The sequence below is a fragment of the Mus pahari genome, chromosome 5, assembly GCF_900095145.1.
Source record: "Mus pahari chromosome 5, PAHARI_EIJ_v1.1, whole genome shotgun sequence".
In the NCBI taxonomy this organism is placed as follows: domain Eukaryota; kingdom Metazoa; phylum Chordata; class Mammalia; order Rodentia; family Muridae; genus Mus; species Mus pahari.
This window is the reverse complement of record NC_034594.1, coordinates 19,509,996-19,528,213: the sequence shown is the minus strand read 5'-3', so window position 1 is coordinate 19,528,213 and position 18,218 is coordinate 19,509,996. Positions and strand designations below refer to the sequence as shown.

General features: G+C 43.5%; 1 protein-coding gene across 2 annotated transcripts; it reads right to left on the bottom strand.

The window, feature by feature from the left end:
* Window positions 1-3,293: 3,293 nt before the first annotated feature.
* Window positions 3,294-14,865, bottom strand: Nms (neuromedin S). Of its 2 annotated transcripts, XM_021199377.2 has the most exons (10): window positions 14,659-14,734; window positions 12,447-12,502; window positions 12,096-12,146; window positions 10,072-10,089; window positions 9,916-9,969; window positions 7,913-7,996; window positions 6,990-7,025; window positions 6,351-6,392; window positions 4,895-4,941; window positions 3,661-3,688 (listed from the first exon to the last, which is right to left on the bottom strand). In XM_021199377.2, exons 1-9 carry the CDS (start codon window positions 14,732-14,734, stop codon window positions 4,903-4,905), a joined length of 456 nt encoding a protein of 151 aa, XP_021055036.1. In that variant the 3' UTR covers window positions 3,661-3,688; window positions 4,895-4,902. The 2 variants fall into 2 exon arrangements, with proteins under 2 accessions (XP_021055035.1, XP_021055036.1); XM_021199376.1 differs by lacking the exon at window positions 10,072-10,089 and having other exon boundaries at window positions 3,294-3,688; window positions 14,659-14,865.
* Window positions 14,866-18,218: the final 3,353 nt, after the last annotated feature.

The window sequence follows — 18,218 nt, the reverse complement described above, 5'->3', positions numbered from 1 at the left end:
TTAACTATTTACAGTGTTCCATCTGGGCTGCTCTTAACTCCGATTGGCCAGCCCTCATGGCCATGTTTGTATGGCTCACCTAACCCATGGTGGCTTCTCCTTCCTCCTCAGAACCCATGGTGGCTTCTCTCTCCTCTCTCGAACTTCTTCCCCGCTTTGTTTTCCTCCAACCCCAAGCCCATGAAACCTATGTTTCTTCTGCCCAGCTATTAACTGTTAGCATCCTTATTTACCAATCAGGAATAACTTGGGGACAGGGTCACTTGGGTCTACATGCAGACTCTCTCATCTCTGGAGCAACCAGTTTTGGGGACCCAAAATTAGCATTAAGAATACAGGCAGCATTAGGCCAACCCACTACATATCTCCCTGTAGATTATAGACCGTGCCAAGCTGACAACTGAAATTAAGCCTCACAAACAGATAAAAGCGTTCAGTGACCCTAAGTTGATCCTGGGGATACTGATATGAGATTTAGGCTTAAATAGAAGGATTTGGGCAGGGAACAAGAGGCATCTGGTTAAACAGCACTGCTCACAGTTGTTCTGTTGATCATTATCTCAGGTCTGGATTTGCAAGGTGGCTTGAAGATGTTATTGCTGCTTGCGGTGACAAGTTGATTCTCATGAGATGATTACTCCTGTGTGGGTGATATCATCGTAAGAATGACCTCATCATGAGCTCTGCCATTTATGGAACCCAAAGGGATTTGAAGGTTTAATACAAAGATCGATGTGATTGTTTGAAAGAGAATGGTCTCCACTGGCTCAAATGTTTGACTATGTGATCCCCAGTTGGTTGAACTGTTTAGGAAGGATTCGGAGGTATGCCCTTGCTGGAGGAGATGTGGCATTGGGGTGACCCGTGAGGTTCCAAAAGCTCTCACAATTCCCAGTTAGTTCTTTCTCTGCTCAAAGCACTGACTCCTTGCTTGAGCCCACCCTGTAACTGAAAGTGACCTTGCTTTCATGTTGTGGAGGGCTTCAGTCGATGACTATCTGCACTAAGAAGATGGATATTATCTGTGTAGAGCCTTCATCTGGGCCTAGCACTCAAACTAATTAGAAAGGGCACTTGCTTAAAGTGACTTCATAAGGAATCATTCCTTAGGGATCAAGCCAAAGGTCCCTCCTTGGAGAGAAGAAGTTACTGATTGGTCCAGTTTTAAGATGGTTTGGGTTGGGGGGGAGAACCCACTGGTGAATAATTGCTGGACTGTTGTGAACAAAAGATTGTGTGTGGAGGCAAAGTCTGTTGGAGACACCCCGCATTAAGCTCTAGATGCCTGGGGTCTCTGATGACAAGGAAGAATAACCTGCCAGGGGTACTGTGTTTCAGAGTCTTGAGACTATGGTCTCCTGTGGGCCCCAGTATGAGTACTGAGGGGCCCCGAGGCCTGCTTCTTTGGCGCAAGCACCTCGTGATGTCATTTCTGCAATCATTCTCAGTATTTATCGTTCTCCTTATCCATTTACTGTTCCTTCTCTCCCTTCCTTCCTTGATTAAACCAGTATTTGGTGACCCAGCAAGACCTAGTAGGAGCCAGCTTGATATCCAGAAAAATTCACTCACTCTAGGTGGAAATGAAAGTAACCTGGAACCACATGCAGAGATGAGTAATCCTGCAGATCTTTCCCCAATCTCAGTTTCAGTTCTGTATAATAAAAACAGGACTTTTTATTACAAAACTGAGGTTGGAATAGCATACAAATATTTCCCAGAAAGTTAGCAATGGGTTCCTTTGGTTCAGGGATGATGGTGGCAGCCCCCCTGGGAATTCTCCATACAGGTTAAGTGAGGATGCTTTTGCAGACAGACAGATGGGGTCCGAAAATTACAAAGGCTGCAGGGTCAGCAGTATGACCTCATGTTTGCTCTTTTATGAAACCATTCTGTCTCACACATGTCTGAAAGATACTGACTTTGTTACCAAAATACTGCTGCCCCTGACCTCGCCGGAGACTGATGTAAAAAACTGTGCTTGCTGTAAAGCTTTTAAGTTTGAGATTGTATAGTTCCCCCTTTTCTGTTCTAAATCTGTTCTACTCTGTCGCAAGAAAATGTTGGCACAGGAACTTTGTAACTCAATTTCCTTGTACGGTTTCAGTAAAAGACTGGGGCTGAGCCAAGTCTACATGAGCACCCTGACTCCCAAGTTCAAGGGCTCACAGAGGAAAAAAAAAGAAACTCCTGTCAGTGTTGTGTCTCAATTGTGCGTTTTCTTATTTGCCTACCAGGTGTCTCTAGTCCTTGATGACCCCTGACTCATGTCGAAGCTGGATCCCGGCACAAGTCCCCTCTACTCCACATTACCAGAGAAGGGCTGCCAAGAGAGCTTTCAGCTCAGATGGTACACCTTGTAAACATGACTTTGTCCCCACGCTGGCCAATACCAGGCAGAGGTTGGTTTGCTTATGTCTTCCAATCATGTCGTCTCATGAGTTGAGAGCTACTGGGGCTTCAGAACATAGGCTTCAGACTCAGGACAAAGGCCTAGGAATGCTAAGACTAATATCATAACCCTCACTAAGATGTTTTAAAGGAAGACTTTAGTACTCGAAGAGGAGCAGGAGAGACTAAAAGATGGTGGTGAGTGCTGCAGCAGCTCTTCATGTGCGGACACCTCTCCTGCACCACCTTCTCTGTGCTTGGTCTACAGAGTGTCCGCAGAGAAGGAGCCTGGGAAGTAAAGGCCTAGGTCCCATGGTTCCCCAGCCATCTGGAGTCATTGTTCCTTCACTCCTCGATGTTAACCATAGGGAGGTGGCTGTGTGGGGGGCCGGCTGCCTTGTGTGTATAGTATGGAGCAAGTTCCTTGTGTGTACTGTGGAACAAAGAGTCTTTCAAGTAAAATTAGAGCCAACACATGGATAACAACATGAGTCCACGCTCCTGTGTGCCCCGTCTCTTAAGTTCTCACAAAATGAATCTCGAGAAGATGTTACTTTTACAAACCCTGTTTCACTGAGTGGGAAACAGAAGCAAGTGCTCTAGTTTAGCTCTGGGTTGCCCCTTATCCAAAGAATCCTGTTCAAAGCTCGGTTACTGGTCTGCGGTACGACAATAGTGGAATCTTAAGACGTGAAGACTAGAGAGCAGACCTTAGATCATTGGAATCCTGCCTTCTAAGGTGTTATTGGGACCCCCTCTCCTCCCTCTTGTTGATTCCCATCTGCCACGAGTTGGTAAATAATTCTCTCCCTTACATGCTTTCACCGTGGTGTGCTCTGAAGCCACAGAGCCAAAGCCACATGCCAAGAAGGCCACAAAGAAAGAAACCATGACCCCAAGCAAACCTTCCATGCTTTTAATTAATATACACCAGGTATTTACTACAGACATGGAAATTGACTAATATATCGCAGTCACCCAACTAGAAAGCAAACGGAGTTAGGATCTGATATCAGGATCTTAGCTTATCCTCAACCTGTGTGTTCAGTCATCAACAAGTTAGTTCGATTGTTCCACACCCAAATCAGTACATTCTTAGACATCAGTCCACGGAATGTACCCATTCCCACAGTCTTCCAACAACAATAAAGATGATACATCAGCGCTGCTTTATTATTTTTTGTATACATCTAAGCATTTTGGAGAGTGTGGGACAACAGAAGTGTGGTTAAATATAAACATAAAGTAACTCCTGGCATTTCCTTCAAAGGCGCACACTGTCTGGTGACATGGGATTCTGCAAAACAAAAGATGTGATCAGTGTAAGGACAGTCTTCCCCAGGATCAAGATGAGGGCCAAATGCAAGCTATTGTGGGCATAATCTACAGTCACGCATTGATGTGACATGCCACAAATTCCTACATTGTTTTCCCCGAAGTTGGTGTCTAATTAGGTTATTGCATTTGTCTAAGTCTTTTTGGCCTCTCAGAACCCTTTCTCCTGCCTTTGCTGGATAATTCCATCTGCCGGGATGATGGCAGCTTCCTCAGGCTCCTTGGACTGCTAGGCTCTGATACTGGCAGTAGACAATGCTCATACCTTCCTGGAACTAGATCCTCAGGAGAGACAGTGAGCTAGAGTCACTTCTACGAATGGACTTCCTTGTCTAAGGGCCGCCTTGAGAGTACCACCTCAACATACCAGGGTACTGTTTTCTTCACAGTAGGAGTCAAATGGTGGGGGTGGGGGTGTGTGGAAGGCTAACTTGGACCACATGAGGCTCTATCTTCACTTCTATCACAACTCTATCTAGAAACAACATACTTCAGAAAACCAGTGTTGGAGAACTCTGCTATTAAGGTCACAGTGCACCATGTCTGGGTAGCTCTCTGACCTCTGCACAAAATGAAGGACTCCGTTTCTTGGCAGGGTTTCCCCATCTTCACTGACCTTATCTAGAGAGTGTCTCCAAGTACAGGTGCCTGACCTTAACAAGAGGACGACCCCACACAGAGTTTCCCCGCAAGTGCTGCCACTTCAGCACTTAAGTCTCACCCAGCCCTTCCCACCATATGATAATTAGGTGCTGTGTTAGGACCAATCAGCCCTTCCCACCATATGATAATTAGTGTCCTGATAGGACCAATCTGCCTTTCCCACCTATTATCCTAAGAACCCTATATTCCTTCCCCTGGTATATAAATTCATGACCCCACAGAACACTAACATGAGCTGTCTCTCTGATGCTCACTCCTGGAAGTTCTTTTGTCACACCCACAGCGAAACCCTGCTTGCTGTTTCTGCTTCCTTTGCCCTCATGGGCTGGTGTGCAAGAAACAGCTTGTAACACTTCTGAAGCTGCCTGCTTCTGCCTGGTCGGGTTAAGGAGTGCCTTAGAATGCTATGGAGGAGCAGCGTCCTTTCTTTGAACAACAGCATCCAACACCTCCAAGTCAGACATAGACTATTTGCATAGAGTAATAAAGATGCAAAGGAGCAAACCTTGCTGTCTACTGGAAGTTGTTTTCGGTGTATCTTCCATTCCTAGGCTGAAAAACAAAATGTGAGTCTTAAAAAAAAAATGAGACCCCCTGCTTGGACGTTCTCTCCACTGAACACAAAGATCTTACTTTTCTAACTGAGCTTTCACTCCCACGCATGGAGATTTACATGGTAAGTTCTCCTACATCCTCTGGGGCAATAACGTAGGTCTCAGTGCTCCCTGGGACCTAACACCCATTCCCTACCTCACTTTCCCCTTTAGACTCAGCTCATGGTGAGAGTATCTAGTCTCCAGACATCTCAGTGGAGACACAGCAGTGACTGACTGCTTCTCATAGTTCTTTCCAGAAAACAACATGTTAACTGTACTGGCTAATTTTGTGTCAACTTGACACAGGCTGGAGTTATCACAGAGAAAGGAGCTTCATTTGGGGAAATGCCTCCACGAGATCCAGCTGTAAGGCATTTTCTCAATTAGTGATCAAGGAGGGAGGTCCCCTTGTGGGTGGTGCCATCTCTGGGCTGGTAGTCTTGGGTTCTATAAGAGAGCAGGCTGAGCAAGCCAGTGGAAGCAAGCCAGTAAAGAACATCCCTCCATGGCTTCTGCATCAGCTCCTGCTTTCTGACCTGTTTGAGTTCCAGTCCTGCATCCTTTGGTGATCAACAGCAGTATGGAAATGTAAGCCGAATAAACCCTTTCCTCCCCAACTTGCTTCTTGGTCATGATGTTTGTGCAGGAATAGAAACCGTGACTAAGACATTAACCAATCATGAAAAGGAAAAAGGCAGAAACTGGGAAGAGGCAATAAAGATTCCCATGGTCAAAGAAGTTAGGGAAACAAAGGAGATAGGTGGTATTTTCCCATGACATTTCCCAGAGCCCACCATGAGCCAAGTGTGCTGTGAATCGTCAGGAATGCTGAGAGCTATGTCTTCTAATCTTGTCTTATTGATTGATTGATTGATGTTTGCAAGAGACTGACACCAGGGATCCACAGCATACAGCATGGGGTGGTCATGGATTTAGTTAGATTCTCTCACATTTTGGATGTGAACACTGAAAAGCTAAGACCTTGTGTACAGTTAATGAATAGAGCAAAATGGAAAACATCATGTCCTTGGTGAGGACCTCTCTGTCGCTTGGGAAGAAGGATAGCACCTGAACTCCCAGTGCAGTATGGTTTGAGGTCCTGCATCCTGAAACTCAATGCCTGGGATTGTGGACTCTGGTTTACCTAGTATCTGTCCATCAACAGAAGCCCCTCCCCTTTGCCCTCCAAGCTCCTAGGATAAGGATATGCTCAGGCTATGTCTTGCCTCTCTGTTTCCCATGTAATTTTGTAAGAAATGTTGACTGAGGCACATCCTCAGTGGAGGAGAGCAAAGCAGACCTGGTCCTTGCAGTTGGGATAACAGTGAATACAATTAGAAACAGAAACAAGGAAATCTATTATACCCTGAAAAGGAAAAATGGCCTCCCCAAGCTGGTAGTAGGATCCTGCAACACAAAAGCACAAACTGTTACATAGTTACATTCTAAGTCAAAGGTTCTTCAAAATGTTCGTGAGAAGGTTACAAAACCGATGGTCCCAGAGAAGTAGTAGAAAGCTATCCAGAGAACTTGTTATTAATGAAAATTCTCAGAACCTGCTCAGACTTATTAAATCTCAGGGTGGAACCCAACTGTCCTAACTTTAACTGTATTCTAACGCATGCTCAAGTCTGAGAGTTACTGGTGTATGCGGTTGGCACTGGCAGAAGTACTTTTCCTCTCTCTAAGCTTGTACAATGGCATGTGAGGCCCTGAAGCAGAGGGCAAGTCCCTCATAACAGATGGCTCAAGTGACTGACTCAACCAGGAGAGGAGAAGTAAAATATCAACCATGCAAGGCATTAGCCATTTTTCAATAATCTCTTTGTATCTCAGGATAAGCCCAGGAAATACCCAACTTCAATGCTTAGAGAAGGTATTCAGGGTCCTCTGGGGAGATCTGTTCTACCCAAATGGGGCTGGAAGAACTGCAGATTCCACACACTTCCCTTCCCTTCTTTCTAGAGCATTCTAGAAGTCAGCATTCTTGCAAGGCTCACATACCTTCTTAGGGAAGTCCACAGTAGCTGTCCTGGAATCCTGGGAAGGAATGAAGTATAAGTTAATTCATCAGGAACCACACCCATAGCCTCGAGACCGTTCTGTGGGATGGTGTCCCTTTCTGGAGCATTCTAAGGGCATCAGAAGGCAGCTGCATAGAAGCAGTGGGGAGGAGAGCTGATAGTGGAGCCAGTTACAGGTACTGAAAGGGAAGCTTGTTCACTCAACCGGAGCTGTGGTTTGGGATCCGGGTATGTTTAGTTTACTTACAACTCCAAATAACCCCAAGTTTGCTGGCTTAAACAAATTTTCCATGTCAAACCATTTTAGCATCTTCAACCTGTTTCCTGAAGTGTTAGGACTTCTAGGGCTAAAACTAGGAAGGCTCTAGACAAAACAGGACATGATGGTTACTGTGGCCTGGGCTCAAGATAGACAAAAGACATTGTTTTCTTTATTAATTTTTTCAACTTTGGTTAATAATCGCTTAAATAATAGTTTGGAAAGATCAGCTACTGAACTTAAGGGGAAACAAGTCAGATAAGGCCACAGGACCTACCACCAAGGCAGATTTCATGATGGGACCAAGGGACACAATTGAAAAATAACGCAAGGGCTGGTGAGATGGCTCAGTGGGTAAGAGTACCCGATTGTTCTTTAGAGAAAACAGAAAAGAAAAGAAAAGAAAAATAACGCAAAACAAAAACAAAGCATAAAATGAGCCAAGCAAAGGGAAGAAGAGGATGGCACTGGGCCACAGGGTCCCTCCTTGGTCCTTCCAGTTAACAACACTGTGGGGTTCCAGACTGGACTGGCAAATTTAAATGACCAGTTTCTGCCCACAGCTCTCCCCAACAACCTGGAGACTGGGATTCAAGGAGAGAACCGAAATGAGGCACATGGGGCGATAGGGAAAAAACACATACGGGGCGCAGCAATCGCGGTAGTCTTTTCATCCTTCTGCTGGCGAGCTTGGCGGCCAGGCGCATCAATGGATGGACCGGAGCAAACTGCAACAGAGAGGCACCCTGTGTCTCAGGAGGGCGCTGTCTGTAAGCTGTGGGCAGCAGCGGAATATTTGGGAGCCCGGGGCTATGCGCGTGTGTTTTGACTCATCTCTCTTACAAATGGGTTTAATTTTCAGGCTAAAATCAATTCCGGAGCCCAAGCTCGAAATGTTTATGTTTTCAATAAAAAGCTTGCTGGCCTCAATGCAGGTCTCAATTCTAACACAGCACTCAGAAATCTCCCCTTAGGATAAGTAGGTTGCTTACTGGCATCAAACCCTAAGCACTCCCTCCTATCGCTGAAACAGCCCTTGCCCTGGATCCTTTATATGTGCTGTTCTGTTCTGGGGAGGAATTGCCAGGGTGGTGCGTGTTGCACCCTGCGCACGCGCGGACGCGGGCGCAGGTGCGGGTGCGTCCTACACTTTTGGTTGCGCCTGCCTGCACATTCTCAGGCAAGGGCATCTGTCGCGGGAGTGCACTGGTTTAAAGTAGAACAACCCCCTTCCTTGGCTCTTTTATGTTTTGTGGTAGCTGCCCCCCCTCTTATCTAATTCCATCCCTAGACCTAGACCACGGATGACTGCCTCTTGGGAGAAACATATTTTTCTGAGTATTTGACAGTTTTAAGAATCCCCCTGAAGACTTGGGCATCCCTAAGTATATAAATAAGTGGCTTTCTCAGGATGGAATTCCCATGGGATATTGTGATAGTGTATCCGACTCCCCCCACCACCACCAAATCTAGATTTTAAGATGCTCCTGGTGTTTCTCAAATGCCACCCTACATAAATCTACCCACAAAAGCTGGGGGGGTTGCTCAGAGTTTTAAGAGAGCCCACCTGTGATTTTAGCAGCAGCAGCAGCAGCAGCAGGAGGAGGGCCAGCCTGAACTACATAGTGAGAGCTTGTGTCAAAAAAAGGGGTGGGGTGTAGCGCCATGATAGAGTGCTCGTTCCACACGCAGTGGGATTTGAGCCCCTGTGCTGAAGACACAGGTTAGAGATCATTGCTGTTGTTCCCATCGTGTGGGGGACAGGCGTGGGTGGGTGGAGTGAGGAGTGGCTTACTGTGTGGGATACAGACCCCACAGCACTGTTCAAAACACAAAGGTGGGAAGCAGTAAGGAACAGTGGATGGTAAGGAGCAGTGGACGTGGAGCATAGCATTCACCAGGCTCTGCTGCTTCTGGCTAAGTATGCGATAAGGAGTACACATTGTTGCATTCCTTCTAAGCTCCGCCCTGCAGTTACCTGGCAACAGCCAGGGATGCCTAACTCACTATAACAGGGCTGCTTGCCCCCTCCTCACTCTCTTGCTCTCTTCTTACTCTCTTGCTCTCTTGCCTTCTTCCCTCTCTGCTCCTTCTCTTCCCATTCATTCCCCCCTCTCTCTCCATGTTCATGACCAGCTTCTACTTCTCTAATCTCTGTCTGTCTGTCTGTCTGTCTGTCTGTCTCTGCCTTTCTCTGTCTCTGCTCCCTCAAATCCCCTTCCCATGCACTAAATACACTCTATTTTATACATACCCATCCTATGACTGGTACCTCAGGGGGAAGGGATGCCTCAGCATGGGCCTGCAGAGGCACCCTTCCCCCCACACACACACCATACCTCACTCTACCAAACATATTCCTGGTTCTTCCTTCTCTCTCTCTTTTTTATATAAAACACAATACACAATTCTTATGTAACTTCCTTTTTCTGCAGTTCCTTCTCTAGCTTTTCAGATCTGTCTGTCACCCGCTACTGTCATCTGTGATGACAAAGAGACCATTCTCTTGCTGCCCTGAGCAGGGAGGGGGAACACATGCATATAGGGGGTCCCTGCCTATACGAGGCTGTGAGTGTACACAAATTCCGAAGGCGTGAAAGGTGCGCAGAAGAGCATGGGTTTTACAGGAAGTTCATAAAGTACAGACCTCAGCGTTAACTGGATGTGTTGGTTTCCGAGTTCTGGAGTAGTGAAATAAAAACTAGATAAAAAAAAAGAAAGAAAGAAAGGGGTGCGTATTAGCACCAAGTGTCGCTTGCCCCAGACATGACAGAGAACGTGTTCGGCACTGTGTGGCCCTCACCCTTTTGGATTGGTTTTCCTGGAAGAGAATTGAAAGGAAGGTTATGTGGAGTTTCACTGGAGCAGGTGTCTGATGATGATAAGCCATGCTACAAGCCTGACTGGATTTACCCAAATATTATAAAACGGTTGAGATTGTGGTTGCCACAGGCTTTCAAGACTATGTTGTCTTTTACAACATATCTCTTTTTACCTTTTCAATCACAGGGAGGAAACTCTTTTTTGTAATTCATAAAAATCAATAGTCGGTTCAACCCTTTTCTAGATGCTAACCAGCCTTCTCCACATTCCATGTGTGTCCCCCATACTTTCTTCTTTTCGTAGAGAGATCGGTGTCAAGCTTTCCTCATGTAGCCTTTCACCAGCTTTCCCCAACTGTAATGCACACATCACGAGGCAAGCTGTCTTGTGTGGATCATTATTCCATCCCCAGGACCTGTCACTGCTCTGACCTCAAACATCTCTTTTGAGTTAATGAACAAATGACTCTCTATCCACAGAACCTATTAGCCTTTTCCTGTCTAAAGTCCTTCTGATGTCGTAAGGTTGCCAGGCAAGCAGAGCGTGGGTGTCTGCAGGTGACATCAGTGATAGAATGCAACCACTCCCGAGTTATGTGATCATGGACATCTCCTGCAGACACCGCCCTGGTTTGTAGGGGACAGAGAGGGAACACATGAGGAGCTCCAGGAACTCACCCCAAACTCAGGAGAGTTGGGGCAACAAGGAAACCAAGAAGAGCTGTTGCCTTTCAATTCATAATTTGAAAATAGCGGCATTCTCATTAATTGCTCTGTAACCAGAAATAATGGATGTGGTAGGTATTGGAGAAATGAAAACCATAAAAGGAAATTCATTCTAACTAGGTCCTTGCGCCTGGAAGCCCCACAATCAGTTTGAATGCTGCAGCTGGAAGTGGGACAGCTGCACTTCCACTGTCCCTTCTTATGTGGGGACACCACAGTGCTCACACGAAGAACATGGAAGCCACTGTGGTGCAAGGTAAGGAGGTAGCACAAAGAGGTGGAGATCTTCAAGTCTTGCTTTGAGACTTGGTCCAGAGACCGAGGCAATAAGAAATGTCTATAGTCATCATTCCCAAACATATGCACAGTGGCAAATTGGAAACAAGATGCAAGCCTGATACCTTCACGAAGATGGTAGATAGATAGATAGATGGATAGATAGATAGATAGATAGATAAATAGACCCTTGGATTTCGAGTGGGAAGTAGCTGCAACAAGAGGCACCTGGTGGCCATCATTTACCATGCTGTGGGCACCATTGAAAGCACATCACAGGTGTTGAAGCTCTCGGTCAGGATAACTGAAGCTGTTGCGGCAATTACACACGTGGAACAGACAAGCCAACTAAGGCACAGTGTGATCAAGGCAATGCTGGGGTTGAATAGCCTAGTCTGAGAGCCTGGGGTGTAGCTACAGGCTCTGAGGGAGGCAAAAGAAAAGGCTGTCTAAAGATCTGAAGGGTCTGGTGTGTTTGAGAAGCACTGAGATGAGGGATGCAGATGGAGTGTATGACGCTGAGGATTGAGGAAGTGAGTGGAGAGGAAATGTTGCTCAAGGCTACGCTGAGAATTGTGAACTATGCAGGACCACTCTCCTCAGTTTTCGATTAATCAACATCGACTTTGTGTCTACTGAATTGCTAGTAACAATGATTACTACAGTTACTGTTAGCTGTGGTCCTTTACACAAGATCCACTGTGTTGGAGAACTGTTATGCCATAATGCATCAATCTATTATATACATGTCATGGACATATAATTAATTTTATTACACATATAATATAATTTTAAGAATACACATGAAGTACCAATATTTTGTGGTAGTTTGAATCAAAAGGAAAAACTTGATTTTTTTTCCTGAAATTGTATTTTTATACACACACATATACACATACAGAACATTCTCTAGCAGACAGCTAAAGCATCATTTACTAAAAAGTTACTATGTAAACATATATACTAATGTAACCACAAGAGCTATCATGTGTATTATTTTTACCTTAGGTTGGTTAGAACATGTTTCCCTCTGCTTCAGAAAGTATGCCAGTCGCTAAAAGACAAAATGAGGAAAATAAATCAAACACAAGAATAAATTCTTTAGTTAATAGAATTCTCTTACAGAATATTTAAAACTCTAAAATTGTTCCATTTATGAACCTTGAATTATCTCTTCATGAACTATTTCAATTCAGGTCTCAGGATGTCGCAAATGAGGCCGTGCAGCAATCACAGTGAATTTCTGCCGCAGCTAAATATCTGATCTTAAAATAGTTTTAAGTGAACATTAACCACATGGTATTTTCAAAGCTGGGAATGAATGCAAATCTCACAGTGCTGCATAGTAGCATACCTCAGGGTCCACAATATCCAAGCCGTCGGGAGGATCATCTAAAGGTGGGGAAGCTCCTGTAACAAGCGATAGTCCAAACATCAGTTCCAGAAGAGGCCATAGCATTTGCTTCAGCACCCATGCCGCAAAAAAAATACGCAGAGGTCTTAATAGACTCCATCACAGAGCTGAGCAAAAGAAGCCATTGAGAAGGTAGCACTTACGAATGTAACAGAAGGCACTGCTAAGGGGCAAAGGCAAGCTACCTCTCCTGAGTGCACTCAAATCCAAGATGTATAACAACAGTGTTTAAAACTGCATGTGCTCAATTAAATGGGAGTTTCTAGTCCACTGTTAGCAAATCAAGAGGGAAAGGGAAAACACTTAGGGAGCAAGTAAGTTTCTACTTTGGTGGAATTTGTGAGGATCGAATATCAGAAAGCAATACCAACAAAGAATGTGTATCTAATCAGGACTTTTAAGATGGACAGGTACCTGTCTATCAGCGCCTCCAGGAACGGAGTTCTGGAGTGAATTGCTACTAGCATGTAGTTGGAGCCTTCCAGCTCCCTTCTGGCATAAATGAACACATCTTTTCATTTACACATGATATAACACTCAGGGGTTTATGTGGTTAAGTCCATGAGGTAGGTCAGCACCAACAAAACAAGATTAATAAATACATATAATGTCCTGAACTTGTATATCTTAAAATATGGAACAGGGGCTATATGGCTCAAGAGAAATTTATTCTAATAACAACACAATACATACATACATACATACATGCACACATACATGCATGCACACACATATGCATACACACATACATATAGGCATATACACATGCATACATACACACACACACAGTGGCAGCTATTTGCTCTCTGCAATCTGAGTCAAGAGAAAGCCAAAGCAATATTCTTGCATATTTTAACAATAATGTTCAAGCCTTGAAGAATAATACCTGACTTGAAAGGATACAAAGTAATGTAGAATTAAAGGTACATATAGTTTTCTCTAGAAAGCCTGAAATTAGAATGTATATGTTAAATCTCTTCAATTATTTTGAGAACTGTCACAAGCAAAAAATCTTCATTGAATCCTGCATAGCCCTGCAGATCTTAACAAGAATGCCTGACTTGAAATCAGATGTTAGAATGTTGCAGTCTAGTATAAATATATTGTGATTGTGATCATTTGATAACAGGAGGTACTGCAATCCCACGAGGTTTTATTGAGAAGTCTGTGTTAATACAAAGATGAAGACCAAATCAAATAGAAAAAATAGGGGGTGGATAGAAATATGCAGACAATTAAATTAAAAACCAAAATTTCCAAAGCAAACCATGAGCAAGATTTTATAAGAATCCAGAGGGCCAGCAGCTGATTGTCTGGGGCTGTCAGTGAGCTGAAGGTTAGACAAAGTAGCTGAACGGAGTCTAGAAGAAGAGCTGGGAAACCATAGAGGATACCTGGCATTCTGGAGATGTTAACATAATACCATGTCTCACAATGGCCAAGTGCTGCAATTACTCTTTTGGAGAAAACAAACACTGTTTTCCCAAGGTTCTCTATGCCTCTAAATCAAAATTCTAATGGAAAAGTCTGAATAGTCCCTGTTTCCAATCATGGCTATCCATCAATAGCCCAGTTCCTGCACTCTGTGGTAAACTCCCTGGAGATGCTAATCTGATCAAGGACTTCAGACCCTTCTCCCAACTTCTGACTCCCTATAAACTGCCCAGAAACCAGAGATGCAGCACCCGGTCAGCACCGCGGACAGCGTCCGAGGTGGCTCACCTTCAAATTTTCCTGAGTTCTCTGGGTACCTGCTCCTTGCCCCTGTTAGAATCCTTTCTGTCTGCCGCTCTCTTCAGCTGCCCATCAGCTCTCAGTTTGGAGGACTTTAAACCCAGTTTTCCTCCCTGTGTTCTCCTCTCTGGTATCTCTGAAACAGACCACTAAGAAGGGTCTTCCCCGCAACTCGCATAGAGACCATACCCTTCAGTTTCACGACCACAAACTCAGGACACTCCTGGGACAAGAATTGTTTGATCTGAGTATCTCTGGATAAGGGGCTGTGGCTTCTCACCATGTCCACCACACAAGTGCTGCTCCTCGAAACAGGAGGACAGATGTGAAGGTAGGTAAAGGAAGGAAGCTCAGCTCCTTTGAGAACTACCCTGGGTAAAGATCTGCATCAGTCTTCCACAGAACTCAGTCCCCTTACCTGAGGATGGAATCTGTAGCATACAGAAGCAGTAGATGAACAGGACTGGAGAGAAGTGGGGGAGCGGATGTTTCATCTTCAAGCTCTGGATTCTCTTTGCAGACCACAGATGTGTGCTGTTCAGAGAGGTGATGAGCATTTCCCGAGGGTCCAGAGGCAGAGATGACCCTCTGCCCTGCATCTGTCCAGCCCAGGGCAGTAGGAACCTTTATTGGCAGAATCCTAGAGCCCATTGGCTGAGCACCAATCAGCTTTGCGCAGGAGGACCCTGGCTTTCTCATAAATGTCATGCTGAGCCCTTATTTGTAGAATAATATCCTCCGAGTGTAAGCATTGTAGAGTCATCTTTTTCAAGCCAGCAATACAAATAAGAAGTGGAGAGTCATAATTGTTATTCTATAATGGTTTGAGAAAAACTTCTGACTCAGGGAAGGCCTGTTCTCTTTTCTTTGTAAACCATAAGGCTGGATATAAATCCATAAACTCTTGTATGTGTTCCTAAAAAGCTGTTTACTTCCTCATAGTGACAAATGCCATCTTGTGGTCTTTGGTGCATCTAAGAACAAATCCTGGATATAACATTACAGGTTATATAAGGTTCAATAAGAATATTTCGTTATCTCATTATCCCATGTCTGACTCACAGGAAGTTCCTTTATAGAAAAAAGTAGTTCATCAACATGACTGCCTAAGGATGAGCTGAACAAGGGTGATAGCAACAGACATGCTAATGTGGATGGGGAGGCTCAGGGAGTCCTCAACCCTGCGCAAGGATCTTTGGGCAACTAAGGGAGGCTGAGAGTGGGAGAAATAGTGTGACCTGGGGAAGAGAACAACAAGTAATTATACAATATTAAATGGTTAGTTAGTCCTGAAAACATGCAAATAACATATGGGTGGTGGAGATTTTCTTTATGTGTGTGTGTGTGTATATATATATATATATATATATATATATATATATATATATATGTATACATGTATATATTAACATTTAATTAGAAAGCGGTCATGGATTTGAAAGGGCATGGACAGATGAATGGAAAAGAAGAGGGAATGGTCTCATTATATTGTGAACTCAATAAAAGAAATAATTATTTAAAAAGTAATTGAGCACTTGTGAGGCAGAGGTAGGTAGATTTCTGAGTTCAAGGCCAGCCTGGTCTACAGAGTGAGTTACAGGACAGCCAGGACTACACAGAGAAACCCTATATTGAAAAACCAAAATTAAAAAAAAAGTAATTGAGTAACCAAAATATCACTGTCTACAGTCACAGGCAAGTAAATTAAAGGATGGACCACTCCTTTAATATCAGCACTTGGGAGGCAAGGGACAGGTGCATTTCAGACCAGCCAGGGCTACATTGAGACTTTGTCTCAAAACTAAATAAAACACATAAGTAATCGTGGTTGGACATTTGCCTCTTTAAGATTATTTTTAGATTCACTTCTACAGACAAGTTATTATTTCCAAGTCAGTAATTTGAAAACCTGGTAACATGGTTACTTAATACTGAAGATGAATTGGTGTCATGTGCTGAGTTTCTACATGCTGGGAACTGCTCCCATCCCCAGGCAGGCTAGCTTTTAATTAACAGAGAAAACTCATAGTACACAGATCTTATTCTAATTTTATGAATGGGGAAACTGGAGCCAGGAATTATTAAGGAACTGACCGGAGGTCACTCAGCTGCTGCAAGAACTTGACCGGAAGGGCAGCTGAGTCTGTGTGGGGGTACACAGATAATGGGATTTGGGTTGACAAATTGCTTTTTCCAAAATGAACCCTTTGGGGAGTTACATGCAACAGAAGGAAAATAAGTTAATGAAATCTGCTTCTTTCCAGAATGATCAAACATATGTCATTAAATATTTTAGGATTATATATAGTCTTAGGAACCACAGAGAAAGAGGGCAAAGACCGTGAGACCAGCGGTTGGGAGGAGCACTCTGAGAATGTGCCACCTGAGACCACTGTGCTCATGAGCTGAGGTGACCTCAAGACAAGATCAAGCCAGTCAGCATTCTAGCTCACCGCCACACGAGGGCGCTATGGAGAATTGACCACTTCTGACAGAGAATTCGTTTTCAAGGTTGTGGCTCCCCCGTAGGTATGCTCCAGTGGACAACCCCACACCCAGCAGTGTGTGGAAAGTACAAATTGGAATCGTTGGGTTATTTAAAAAGAAACCAAACACAAAATTGGTAAGGGGGTAGGGATGTGTGATGGCTACTCTCGATTGTCAAGTTGGATATGTCTAGAATTACCCAAAACCCAAAATGGCTGGGCCCACCTACAAGGGATTTTCTTCGTAATTAAATCGTGTGAGATGGGGGAGACCCACTTCTAATCCAGAACTGAGGACCAGCTGAGACATCCAGACTCATAGACTAAACACTTCTTAATTCTTGGGCTTTCCATTTGTAGGTAGCCATTGTTGGACTACCTGAACCAGCATTTGCCAGCCATCATAATAAATTTAATAATAAATTATAAATTATTATTAAATTATATAAATTATTGAATTATATAATTATTATATAATATATTACATTATATATTGTATATAAAATTATTAATTAAGCTATATAAATTATATTAATTTAATAGATTTAATCAATCATGTGCACATACACACACAAACACACAAGAGATGATAGATAGATGATAAATAGATAGATAGATAGATAGATAGACAGATAGATAGATATTCTGTATATTCTGTTCTCTAGAGAATCCTGACTTACACTACACAATGTGGGTCTGGCTGGAATTACAGGGAAAAGTTGAAGTTCAACACTATCCAAATACATTGTATGAAATTCTTTAAAACTTTTAATACAGATTTTTTTTTTTTTTTTTTGGTTTCTCGAGACAGGGTTTCTCTGTATAGCCCTGGGTGTCCTGGAACTCACTTCGTAGACCAGGCTGGCCTCGAACTCAGAAATCCACCTGCCTCTGCCTCCCGAGTGCTGGGAACAGATATTATTTTTAAAAATAATTTTGAGTGAGAGTTTTTCATAAGAAATTATTTGTGTCTTTAAATGGCATATTTTCCAAGCAGGTTTCCATTCATAACAGAATGGGAATTATGAAATCTCTTTTATCGTAAGTTTTTTCCCCCCGTAGCTCAGCAAGAAATAGAGACTTACATTTTGTATAATGTGTAAAATTTTAGTTTAAGAATAACTTATTTTAGTTACACCCCAATCTGAGACTATGCCATTTATATTAAAATATGCTCATTATCTAACAGAAAGTCTTCAATAAGTGAAAGTTAAATATAAAGATTACTTTATAAGTGTAAACCGCTTACAAGCGCTTGAGACTCCATATGCACATAGTAGCAAACTTGTGTGGCAGCTCTGTTTTCTATCAGCAGGTACTTCTTGGACATCCGGTCTGTGTCTAAAAGATACACATTTTTTTTTTCCAAATAAGCCACCACAGTGAATAATTAAAAAAAAACACATTTTATCCATATTAATTCTCAGACTTTTTACAGATTTGCCTATGCATATCTGGTCCACACTAGTTCTCAGCTATTCAAGACAAGAAG